Below are 13504 nucleotides of genomic sequence, written 5' to 3'. Positions count from 1 at the left end.
GGATTCAGGAGGAGGGAATGGAGGGGTTGGGGGTGAAGGGGTTCATTATCAAAAATTGGCACTTTATTATTTTTTTTTATTATTTGTATAGCGTGCACAAAACCCTCAGGCATTAGAGCACTAGAGAGAACAGGTTACACGGGCCCAGAGGCACAGAAAAAAAAACCCCATACGAGGTCAAAATCAACAAGAACATACACAGGCGGGCTCAAGTCGAGCAGCACCTAGGCTAGTCCAGTTCGAATCTAAAGAAACGGCAGCCATATTGCCCTCACATCAGACTGTCTTGTGCTGACACAAGAGGTCACATTCGTTACTGCAGCCCCCCTACTGGGCAGGACACCTGTCCTCATTGGATGTCTGGAGGACCAACGTTGCTTGTGGATGCTCAGGGAAGTGGATGGCTTTCCTGTGCAGTGGGCTTGCAGGGGGCTCAGAACCCTTGGAGCAAATGGTACTAACAGACTGAACCCGCCAGCCAAGAAGCAGCAGAATAGCAACGAGACATTGCCATAGCAACACATGCTTCTGCGAAAACGTCGCTTTTTGTTGTGGCTTTATATTTATTTCCGTCTTCTTGACGATCAATAGCTTCTAGGAAATGGCCGCCCTACAAATCGCTATTCATTAAATCCTATTTTCACGCTCCATTAAGTGGAATCAAAATGTGTTTGCTGTGTCGGATGGAAGGGGCGCTCTCGACGCACGGCTGTTGACGTGTCACCCCTAGTTGTACACTTTGTCTCCATGTACAATGATCTTTCTTGGCTCCAAGTAAGCCGAGAATTGCTTGCTGCCTACGGCGACATGCTGGGGGGCGCAGATATGGCCCACGGGAAATAACAGGCATGGGGGCTTCAAGCAATAATGCAGGGCACAAAGACAGTAAGTGAGGTGGCTGAGAGGGGAGGGTGTTCTTGGCAGGCATTTCTGTTATCCACAGGTCATAGCTCTGAATCCTACGGAAGTTAGTAAAATGGCTGCCACTGAGTTAGGCTTCAGTAATATGTATTTTTAGGAGAGAATTAAGTTTGTGGTATGCAGGGTATAAACAGTCTAGTGAATATTATACATCAGAGTTTGAGGGTTCGGTTGGTGGTGGATATTCAAGAGTCAATTTTGAGTTAAGTGTGTGTCCCAATTCATACGGAGATGTATTACAGCGCGCCCCAGCACTGTGGGGGAAGTCACTGAACACCAGAAGAGATCACACGAGAGCCACATGACGAGAGTGAGCTAATTCATGCCACCTCTGGAAGACCGGTCACTACTGATGGAATTTCCCAGGAAAATGGTGGGACAGCAAAATGAAACTGGTTCAAGCCAACCTGGGCTCATATATACTGAATTCTAAAAAGTGTTCACTTTTTTGCCAGGCTGTAAAAGCTAAAACCTTTTGGGTGAAGATTCAAAGAAGGCGTCTGGAGATTTGCGCGAGTCATGCGCGTGTTCTAGCACTGAGTCCATGCCTGAACTTTTTTTTCTCACTTCAGGAAAGCAACCAAATCATGATTTTTTGTATAGGTTGTAATTCCATTCCATTCTCTTGCGGAATGGGCAATGGAGGAGTACCTCAGGGGAAATTGCTAAATATGTATATATCAGAGATGCAAAAACGTTTTAAAATATCCTGCGTCAAAAGGTCAATCAAAGGCAAAAAGCTGTTCTGAAAGGTGGCAGAAGGCGAATGGTTGCACGTGGCGTTTGATTTTAGGTGGAATAAAGATAGGGTTTGTGGAAACAAGGACCATTCATACAGTAACTGCCACATTACTACCAAGCACATCAGTCAATCCCTCCAGAGTTACAGTGAGTGGATCAAGCACAGACCATGCTTAGGATAGATACCCACCCACCCACCCTTCCTAGGGGACTACAAGATGATTTTCTGACCTGTTTCTTCCTGGATAGTTAGGAACTATTTATTAAATAGTCCAATAGAACTACCACTAGAACATGGAGGGACCTCAGCCGATTCCACACTCCCAGAATAATAGAAGATTTATCGACCGAGACTATGGGCCCAGAGCAATTGCAGGAAGTCGCAGGAGGCAGAATCAGGAGGGAGACGCGGCGCAAAGGACCTAAACTTCAGATATTCCGAGGAGTAGACTAGGCGCATTTGGAGCGGAGTCTAAAGATGCCACATAAATGTGGACAAGAGGCTGACACCTTGAATTTAGTATGGGAGGACTTACTTTTTATCAATGACCTTTGCCAATGAGGCACGTCTTGCTTTTTATACTGAGGGGAAGCTGCTGAAATTGAAAACCTTCTGCGTGGCTTCTTACGGGTGGTCAGTGGCGCATCACTGCTTAGGGGGTTGACGGCCGCGTGCGTCGTGAAAATGGCACCGACAGAATGAATGGCCAATCAGTAAACTAGATTCAGACTGCACAGTGATTGCACCCTCTTATATATTTCTCAACAGTCCCCTTGGCCACTGAGCTGCGAGTCCTCCCAGCGTGGACCCTGGAAGTTAGAGCGTGACGGGCTGGGCACGGAACGGGGAAAAGTTATCTTCTGATGCGCTTGCATTGCCCCTCCCACCCCCGCATCTTGTCTTGTTCAGTTGGCTCTTGATGTTTGAAAGCCGGTGGCTCATACATTCTTTGTCACAAGAGGAAAGAGGTTTTGAGGGATGCGTCAGGAACCTGGACTGGTGTCCAACGAGTCTCTGATTGGCCATGGTTTGCAATGCTGGCACCATAAAGCAACACCTGCTGCTTTTTCAAAACCCCCGGTGCCCACTGAATCCAGGGACACAAAACCAGAGCAGCCTAAAACCCAACACTGGACCTTGCTATTTATTTGGCAATGATATAATATGATAGGTTATTTATAACATGCTTAATACCCAGAGATTTTTAAGCGCGGACCCAGGGATCGAACCTGTGTTTCTCTGCGTCGTCTTGCTTCCAAGGTGAGCACGTTGCCCCGAAGCTATCCTCCCGAGACAATGTGTGGGCAGCTATTTATTGCCTGATACATGGCAGTCTGATCAGAAGGTGGGCATGCAGCCATTCTAATGGTGCAATATGCCAGCAAACCAATTTAACCATGTGGAGGAGACCGAGGCCTCGCTGGTAGCAAGCGGAGGCATGCATTTGCTGCACTGTGTTCATAGGTTACTGGATCTGGGATGGTTCTAAAGAAACCAGGGGTAGGCAGGTCTACAGGGAACTCTGGAGATAACCCGGTAGGCCTCTGCACCCTGGGCCTCTTTTGTGTGGTAACTTATTTTATTTCCACATTTTATTACAGGAAAAGTGTTGGGCTTGCTGAAAATGTGTAATATGGGGCCACTTTGGAAATTATTTCCAGGGCCTCTTTTCTTGCCCAGTCCACCCCTGAAAACAAGCCACAATGTTCTGCACACATAAGTAAAAAAAAAAAAGACAAGTGTGATATTCAAACGACATAAAGGCCACCTAAACGGTATTCGCCAGTCCCCCGTCTCTGTGTAATGTAAGGCTCAGCCTGCCTTTCCCATGAATGTCAGCTAATGCGCGCACACAGATCTCCACAGCGGATGCATTAACTCCATGAGCCATACATCTGACTGAGTGAAATCCCTTTGCGAGTTTAACAGGCGTTATTAAAGTTAAGATGTTTTACTAATTCAGTCAATGCTGACGGCTTGCAATCAAAAGCTCTTGTGCCACAAATTAACACGTCATGTTATTTGATCTTGATGAAAATAGGAGTCCTTCACGTGGAAGTTGAACGTGCACGGGGCCTCATTGCATCGACGTATTTAGCTACCGGGTGCAATTGCAGGACCTCGCCAGCAATACAAGGGTGGGGCCCCTTCCAAACAAAGCATTTGATTGGCCATAGTTGCCGAGCATTTGTTACGGGACACGCCCTGTGCAACATGATCGGTGCATCGTTTTTTAGAAATGTGGAAAAACTGACGGAACAAGGAAAGTGAAAACATAGTTTACTGAAGAATATACTCACTCATATGAAGTACATTTGTGGATTAGGCACACGCAAAGCCAATTATTCAGGGGAAAAACAACTCTGAACGTATGCTTTTGAGTAGTGATAAGTGTTCACTCAAAAAGCTCATTTTTAAGGTCCATGGCGGGAGTCCCAGCGCAAGGCTCTGATGCGTTAGAGCGCCAGAGCTGCACTTGGAAACGGATGGCGTGCACTATTATTGCATGTGACCCAATGTCTGCTACATATGCACCACCGCACGGTGGCTGATGTGAGTGCACATGCACGGCAATGGTGCAATCCATGTGGACTTCTCACACATTTGCAAATGAGGTTCAGGTCAGAGTATGGATGTCCGATGCCCTCGATCAATTAACATGGTGTCTCTTTCCTCCTCTACCTAAACAACTTTTTTTTTTAATTACACCCATAGTTGTACCTAATGAGCCTCCACTGGGGAGAGGGGAGAGGGGGGGCGCTTTTGAGAGTGAGACAGCTATTGTAGAGAAGCAGAGGGTGGGTGGCCACGTGGGTGCTCGTGCATGCAGATGTGTGTAGCGTGACAGCGTAGCACTGCAGACTAGATTTCACGTTAGCGCTTTGAATATTAGGCCAGTGGATCTGAGTAGGGATGTGGTCTGCGCATTGCAGTCTGAGCATGGCAGCTGCTATCCCATACCCCGGCAAACGCCCAGGCCTGGTATCTTCTGACTTTACTCTAATGGCCAGACATTTCAGCAGAGGAGTAGCCAGGATTGTCTAAGAACTGGGGGCAAGAAGCCAAGGTTGTTGGGCCCACCGCAGTTACATTGACATCTGTGAATGGCCACAGAGTGTTGCTGTGGGCCTTGCCCGCTCAGGCCCTACTCTGTCTGCGCCTTTGCATTTGAGCACCAAAGCAGTGTTTTGCTGTCACCTACCAGCTTGAAGATCTTGGACAGGGTTCCTTGTCCCTCCCGGTGTGTATCCTTGTAGCCCTTGAGAGATGATGACTTGTGGTGGTCTGAGCCTCTGCTCCCGAATGATCCATGGCTTGGCTTCTGCCCCTCGGCTCCCTGTAATGATGGAAAGAGGACAATGCAAGACTCTTTACTCAGATTGGCCAATATAGCTTCCAACCCCCATGCGGATACGACTTTCAAAGGGAGGGAGGTTTAGAAGCGATACCAGAAGTCTAGCTGTGTCAGATCTCATAAAGGCAGATTCCGGGGACTGTGGGACGCAGCAGAGAAATCAATACTCGCAGCTTCCCAAATGCGCTTGAGACACTAGATCGGAACAGAGTATTAATGCGCTGGTTCAGGAACCATGTCTGCTTGATATGTCATTGTTCTCCTTGCCACGAAGAACAATATAATAAGACAGGCAGACAATATGCAGAGAAACGTTCTCTTCTGGTACGCTAATTTTTTTTATGATAAAGCAAAGCGAAGCAGGCTGCAAAAAATAAATGTTATTTGCACCCTGGTAGAAAGAAATGGAATAAAAAGCTTAAACAATGGTGAAAAGAGGGGAAAAAAAAAGAAGGCAGGTCGCCGTCAATCCCAGGATCATCTGGTAGGATCTGATGAGCATAAAAAGCAGCGTTGTTCTTGAGAAAAGAAAACAAGTTACAGGCTATGATCTTCCTATCCTTGGTTCACCGCCTTGTCCGCCCATCTACGGTGGCCCAGAAAAGCAGAGAGGAAAAGCAGCGGTGACACCCAGTCACCTATTAGTCTGTCAGTGCAAGATCAATACAAATGTATCATCGTTATCCTAATATTGGATTGTACGCAAACTATCTGCGTGGCATTTTGGCGGCAGCACATTAGCACGATAGGATTTGTTCTTGTGACAAATTGTCTTGATAAAGTAGTCCATAAACTTTTGCTTTATCAGTGTGTTTGGATAAACTGAGCGAAAGCATCTAGGATTGGTGGACAGCATGATCTCCTAGCTCTCCTAAAGCGATGCTAGTAAATTCAGTCAACCTCATTCACTATAAGTACTCTCTTGTTTCTTGATCAGGCTTGGCCTAACTGACACATGAAAACTAATGGCTGGTTTCAGGCGTATGCAACTTGTGGCTTTCCAGATGTTTTGGATTACGACTCCCGTGATCTCTCCTAATTGACAATGAAGACTAGGGCTGATGGGAGTAGTAGTCCAAAAGATCTTGAGAGTCAAAGGTTGCAAACCCATGGTCTAGATTTGCACATTTAAAGTGCACGACCTTGAGAAACATGCTTCCCGCCCGTTTTCCAGTATGCAGACTCGCACCAGGAGGGTGGGACAGCAGCTTTAGAATCCACCTTGGAAAAAGAACAGAAAAAAATAAGAGATATTACAAATTGAAGAAAATATAGAGGAATGCCCCCAGATCAGGCTGTGATTTTGGCGTATTTGGTTTCTAAGAGATCCCTAAAATGGAAGGTAATCTTGAGTGATGCAGCGCCTCAGATAGTCAGAACCCTGGGATCCATGAAGAAAGCTAAATTCTGCATGTGTGTGTATGAGTAGAGACAATCAGATATTAAATATGTATATTGGCGAAGCCTTACAAGTCACTCAGGAATTAAAGAATTGACACCAGGGTTCAATTGCCGCTCAGACAACTCAATGTGGAGGCCATTTGGTTCGGAGGCAAAATAAGGGACCTCAGTGATTGTTGAGTCCTAGGGTTTTGGCTGAGGGAGGAGGACCGCTAGGCCGGAAATGGGAACCAAGGATGAGAATAAAAGAGAAGTTACTAAAATAGGGGGGGGGGCTTTCAGTAGCCGTGGACACAGCGAGTGTTCTTTAATCCCTTTGGTGGTGTATGGTTTGGCTAAAAAAATCATCATTTGTTTACATCTATTTGTGAGCACGGATGTCCCTGTGTAATATGTAAATTATGATTAATGCATTGCCTGGCTCAATTATCTTTTCTTCTGCATAAGCTTTTTTTTATAATGACACTCTTCAGGAGGGTGGAAAAGTGAGCCAATCTAATCTCACAGAAATAAGCCTTTACTCATTGCCGCCATTTTGCTAGATTTACATTAACTTCTATTTAAACTGCACAAAGTACAACGTAAGTTGCTTCCAGGAGACAAGGGTCCTGACGGGGGTAGACAAGGGAGATCAAGTTATAGGAGGAAAAGGCGCAGGTGTAGGAAGGAGAGAGAGTGTGGGGGGGAAGCAGAAGGAGAGGGGGAGACAGGTGAAGAGAGAGGAAAAGCGGAAGCAGCAGAGTTATAGGAGGAAAAGGCGCAGGTGTAGGAAGGAGAGAGAGTGTGGGGGGGACGCAGAAGGAGAGGGGGAGACAGGTGAAGAGAGAGGAAAAGCGGAAGCAGCAGAAATAGTAGTGCGTTGCGATAATTGGATTCATATTTACAGCCACTCAGCAGAGCTCAGTAGCAGCTGATGACCGACCCTAACTGGAGATAAATACACTGCGGCATCGACGGTGCGCAACCGAAGCTGCTTTACCTGTCTTTTTTGTTAGTTCTGCAGAGGGCCGCCCCGTACAGGAAGACTGCCACAAATACAACTGAACCAATGAAAAACAAGATTATACATCCACGGAATTAAAGAGTACTCGTAAGAGGTTGGAATCCTAAGCATGTTTGGCAGTGTGGATTGGCCGGCCTGGGCGTCAATCATTCAGATTCACGCCAATTGGGCCAGAGGAAGGACAGACCAGGAATAAAGTCCGCTATCCGGAGTAGCGTTGAGTTTGTGATTTGCAGTCCATCTAGAAGGGGTACTTCTGGGCCTGTAGGATTTTTTTCTAGAATGTGTCAACCTGTTTAACAAAAAAGGTGGAACTAATCTTAACATTTTTAATGGGACGACTGGTCTCACTCAGGAGGATGAAAGACATTGCGGACATGACTGGGCTACCACGGTGCAGTATGCCTGATTTAAACAGGCAAACTGCATCAGGGAGCATATAGGGATCCCCTTGTGTTTTGGTGGCGGTCATGGCTTTAGGCTCGATCTAGCTGGCCGTTACTAGCTCTGTCCATCATTGAATGTCGGAGGGCTGGGGGGGGGGGGGTGATAGCTTCATTTACACACATTCAGCCAACAGAATGCATACACATTCCAACAAGTGTAGGGCTATATCTCGAAGACAGGGTGCTGTGTGACAGACATTTTGGTACAAAGCCAACTGGGGTCTTCTAGTTACTATTGAAGAGTGCTTCAAACGCACCAAGCGTATCATAGTTAGGCCCATACTGAGGCAAGAGTCCTGGGCTTCAGGGAAGTTACCTCGGAAAAGATGTGATATTTTATCCACGAGGCCCCCGTAAGAGGTGCCACGCTCAATGGTGTGGATGTTAGGTGCGGGAAAGACAGAGAGAGCCAAGGTAGGGACGGCCAAGCTCTGTTCTTATCAGTCATTAAGAGGGAAAACATTATGGTAGTCAGGAGAGACAGCGGAAAACGTGAGGAGGAAAACTCTTGCATTTTATACAATCAAACAGGCAGCTCAGGGGCAGAGCAGTACTGCTGAAAGGGCTGAAAGAATCTCGGATGAAAGGTGAGGAAGGCAGGTGAGGAAGGCAAAGGCACACACAGAGGAGAAAACTGCATCCAGCAAAGCCGGCAGACTACACTTTATAGGTATCTTGGAGAAAGAGGTCCATATGCGCTACTTTTACTTCCATTTCAAAATCAAGAGGAGAAAACTGAAATAGAAGGCAGGTGACTGCCCGGTTGTTTACGGAAAGGAAACCTTGAATCCCTTAATGGAGTGTGTACAAGCTAAATTGCCCTGTCTCTTGCTTGGGAGGAGAAAGGATTGTTGAGTTCTGCCCACCTTGGCCTACGTTACATTGGAACTTGAATAGGTCATCAGGCGTCCATTCTTCCACGGGAAGAATGGTTATGGGGAACCCCATATTGCCGTACATTTTTGGTAACTAGGAAAACCCTTCAAATGTAACTTTGCATGTATGAGTCCTTAGGCAGTAGCCAGACCCGGGGTAATTATACGATTGAGCTTTATCTAATGGAGTTCTGCTGCTTGATTCCTTATTTCCTTTTAAGGACATACATACAGCAAGATCCCATGTTTGCATAAATATAGCACATCAGCACATCCTCACACCGGCGTGCATTGGGAGCCCTCAAACACAGGGCATGATTCACAAAGATTTACACTGGAGCAAATCAGGAGATGCACGTGAGCATTTCAGCTACCAGGAGAAACTTTGCGATGCTCATGTCGTGAGGAATTTGACCATCCGCACGGGGAGTGTGCGCTCGCTCTGTTTTTTTTTGATTTTTTGGAAATAAAAGTGAATGATGGGAGATCAACCTCCATACATGTGTGAGGCCATCCCGCACACATTTTCCCTGTTCATCGCATGCATAGTCATGTGTACTCCAGAGGACACAGCCTACAGGTGCTGTCTTCCCCTGTCATTTTCAGCTGGAATGTGACAGCCGCAGGTACATCAAAGAATCTCAAGAAGGGGGAAGGCGACACCTTCCTCCAGCCAGGGGCAGCCTAATTAAAATATCGAAGGCTCCATGAATCTGCCTTCCTAATGTCTAAACTGTTGGAGACAGCAGATATTAATAGGAGGTAATTGGAACAGGCCTGTGTCAGGATTGATTGCAGAATAGACAAGAGGAAGGCAGCAACTCTTGGATATGCAATGTGTCAACTTGAAGCTAGTTCCCACCCCTCTGTATGAAGGACAGTGAAAGGCATGTCTGGGTCCACTATTTACCATAGGCAACTCCTGCAGAGCGGATCCCTTTCAGAGGGACGAAGTATGCGATTTGAGGGAGACAGAAGTCTGTTCTCACCACAAACTTCAAGGGAGACCTGCGCTTTGATCAAGAGCCACAGTGGGCTCAGTTAACCAGAGAGACACTTTGATCTACAACAGACAGGAAGATGGGTGGGACTTAGGAGTACATGTTTTCACCTCTTACCTTTCCTGTTGCAACGCACTCTGGTCCTGACCTCACGCATGACAGAAGATTGTTGGTAAGGGACCCAGGATTGGTTCATTAAGGCAGGCTTAGCCTACACCAATTACTGGGGCCCATTTGGCTTTAAAAGAGGGCTGGGCTCCTCACTCAGCAGATCATCTGACGACTTCGAAAGGAGTAAGAAGAAGGACTAATTTGGACCCAGGCTGAAGGTACATGCTGCCTTATATCTTCCATCAATGAAGGAAGGCCAGGATTTCCAAGAGGGAAGCAAGACCCCTCCTCTAAACATCTCTCAGGGAACAGAGGGAGATACTGGACTCGGAGGACCCACTTAGCAGCTCCAGAACTGGTACACAGCCAGCACACAGCATGCCCTGCTAGTTTCTGCCAGCAACCTTCCTAGCTGGGAAGTGCCAAAGAGTCTCCAAACAAAGGACAAGACTGTTGCCCGCACTCTCCTCAGCGTTGGGCCATCTGCCCTCAAGGACGAAATGAGCCCTGCAAAGAAGCCAGGAGGAGCGCCACGACAAGCATCAAGCAGCGTACATCTTTTAAGGACATTTTCTAGGCAGTCTAGCCCTCAAACTGCGACTGGCTACACAACTGACTAGTGTCATGCTGCAGCACTAAAGCCGTCTGAGACGCCTCGACCAGCATTCCAGATCCACCAACCAGCACAGAGACAATTCTTGACCCTGAGCCGCCATGTAGGCCAGCCTGCAGCCATCTGTCCATCCAGCCTTGCTTGCCGAACTGCCTGCCGCCTGATAGCCGCCGCTGTCTCCCATCTTCAACTCTGTCGCAGGAGCTGCAAAGCATCCTGGAACAGACTCTATGCTGTTGAGCATCAAGATCATCTTAAGCACTAGGTACATTGTGGTTCTGTCCCCCTGGTCCGTCTATGAAGGCCCCTAGTGACATTTACGACCCCTTGCTCCCTTGGTGCAGAACCCAAATAACCTTGAACAGTTAAGACTGATTGCTTTACTAACTGCCCTCCTGTCAGTAACCAGAGTGCATCCCTTTCCTTCCTGAAAGTGTTGGTCCTCTGTGTTCCTTTACAGGGTGGGTTGTATTTTGTAGTGTGCTAAAACTGTCTGTTGTAATAATAATAGAGTAGATATTTTCATACAACCTTGACTGGACAGTCCCTTTTATCATTGGGTAATAATTGTATTTTCGCTGTGTTGCAACTAACCAACGATCGACAACCTTGCGGAGATGAGCCTGCCGTTCCATCCACGTTACCAAAATTGGACAAGGAGGTTTATAATTTACTTGCTTTTCCAATCTGTTCGGATCCCTTCTGGTGTACTAGAGGTGTGGGGCTGATTGATGGTTTAGAAACCGATATTCATCCCTGGAACACTGGTACCCTGGAAGTTAATTCATCACACATGTGCAAATGCGATTCACAAAGATTTGCTCAAGGGGCACCTCAGAAATGCTCCCGGCAGCTTCAGATTTTCTCCCTTTTTAGTGAGCAGGCGCAAATCTGAGATGCTTACAGGAGAGGTATACATTTTAGTATCAGGGCCACAGTTTGGATCAGACATGCACAGGGTTGAAAAAAGTTTAAAAAAACGAACAGGGTCACATTAGATGCGACTGCTGTCATCCTCCTAGGAGTTCTACCTGCGAGACAACAAGGCACAACGAGAAGATGGTCCCTGCAGACACGAGGCTGCCCTACTTTCGATCCCAGCCCACGCGGAGCACAACATTAATGAGCCCGCCTTTTCCTGAACGCTTCACAAATAAAACAATGCAGCGAAAATAGAGATTCCGCGAATTAGCAATTTGCAGCGAGGCAGAATACGGGATGGAGGGAAAAGAATTACGAGAAAGCAATTGCACCTTCAAGGAGCCTGCGAGAAAATGGGTAGCTTTGCCATGCAGCCTTTAATGCAGTTGCTCCATTTGTGCTAAAGCAGCCCAGTTTTAATCACTGTGCGGTTGGCGCGTTTCATTCTAGAAGTTAAAGCAGCAACGCAATTACCATCAGAAGCAAATTACTTTTGGGGAGGAAAATGTGTCAGAAGGAAGCAAAACTAGGAGCGGAAACCAAATAGAGCTTTAGGAAATGCAAATGCGTCATGAGGCCTATGGCAGCTGGCGCCGCGAGCTGCGGCTTGGCCTGGGCGGGAGTAAGAGGCTGCAAAGAAGAAGTACATTTGTCACCTACCCAGCTAAATCTGGCGAGGGATAATCCTCTCTGCACATAGAAAAGACAGAAAGAGTGACAGTGTGACTTCCATGCAAACACTGCGCTTCAGATAAACATGAAAAGACAACGCACCCTATTGGACTGTTGGAGGAACGGCCCAGTATGTGAAACAATTCACAAACAAATGTATTTCTGTGATGTCTTCCTAGTCAGAACAAACCACTTGTTTCCCATGTTAGTTACCAGGGTATTGCCCAGGAGTGGGTTTGCCCGGAGTGTACCTCAGGATGGGAATGTCCATGTTTTTTCTCATAAGGGGGATTGCTCGTTGTTTTCCGGTGTGGCTACCCACTACCCCGAGTTGGGGAGGATGGGCCCCGTCCGTTCTCCTAAGGAGGGAGGATGGGTAATGGCCATTAGTCTCCTAAGGAAGAGGGAATTCCAATTGATTTCCTCAAAACTCAGGGAAGTGTCCAACTATGGATTTTTTCAGGGTATGACTGCATAAGGTTTTCCTCAGGAGGGGCAATGTCCATGGTTTTCCACAGGCGGGTGACTGGCCATGGCTTTCCTCTGCGGTGGAGTGGGGTCAGGGGGGGGCTGTCATGCTTCTCCCAATAGAGGTGCTGCCAATGGTTTCATTTAAGAGGGGGGCTGTTGCCCTTGTTTATGTCAGAATGGCATTGCCCATGGTTTTCCTCAGGAGAAGGAATGACTGGTTTTCCTCAACAGGATTACTGCCCATGGTTTTCCTTATGAGGGGGACTGCCCATAGTTTTCCTCGAGGCGAGGGGGCAATGACTTTTCTCGACAGAGGTGGTGCCTGTGGTTTAACTCAGGAGGGGGATTGGCCAGGATTTAAGTGTGGATGGCATTGCCCATGGTTGTCCTCAGGAGGGGGAATGGCTGTGATTTTCCTCAATACACTGACTGTCCATGATTTTCCTCATAAGGGGGACTGGCCATGGTTTACCTGGGGGGTGGGGGGTGGTACCAGTGGTTGTGCTCAGGAGAGCGGTATTCCCTGGTGTAGTCAGCGACATAGGTTAGGGTTTTGTTGGCAGGACACAAAGAAAATATTGGAGAATATTTCTATATTGCCAAAACGGCGGTACTATTTTCACCTTATTAAACAGCAGTGCACTCGTGTTAAGTTTGTGCCCCGGACAAGAGCAAAAGACGATTTTTGGCCAGCACAAAAAAGAAATGGAGCCAACAGGTTTCGCCTGGGTATGCTCCATTTGTGGGGGGGGGGCAGAAGGGGGGTGTCTCTAGGGTCATTCGAGCCAACAATGACGCATGGTCAAAAACTGTCGTTGAGGGAGGTAATAACTGCTAATACGGTGGGGATGGGGAATCAGCAAAAAATAGCAGGCTTACATCTGCAGCAACATCTGTCGCTTTGGCCCCCTCCAAATGCAAAGAGAGATAAGAAGGGTGATGCAGTGACTTTGCGTATTCTGCCCAGGAATA

General features: G+C 47.3%; 1 protein-coding gene across 2 annotated transcripts in view; it reads right to left on the bottom strand.

The window, feature by feature from the left end:
• Positions 1-13504, bottom strand: part of MBP (myelin basic protein) — a 979252-nt gene that overhangs the window by 2571 nt on the left and 963177 nt on the right. The window contains exons 7-8 of one of the 2 annotated variants that reach the window (XM_069620721.1): positions 12050-12079; positions 4866-5000 (exon numbers count right to left, since the gene is read on the bottom strand). In XM_069620721.1, coding sequence (XP_069476822.1) covers positions 4866-5000; positions 12050-12079 — 165 coding nt within the window. The remainder of the gene's footprint in view (positions 1-4865; positions 5001-12049; positions 12080-13504) is intronic. The other variant, XM_069620722.1, reaches the window with a different exon arrangement.

The sequence above is a fragment of the Ambystoma mexicanum genome, chromosome 5q (genome assembly GCF_040938575.1).
Source record: "Ambystoma mexicanum isolate Mex_15411 chromosome 5q, UKY_AmexF1_1, whole genome shotgun sequence".
NCBI lineage: Eukaryota > Metazoa > Chordata > Amphibia > Caudata > Ambystomatidae > Ambystoma > Ambystoma mexicanum.
The sequence above is the reverse complement of the archived record's forward strand: the minus strand, read 5'-3'. Positions and strand labels throughout refer to the sequence as shown.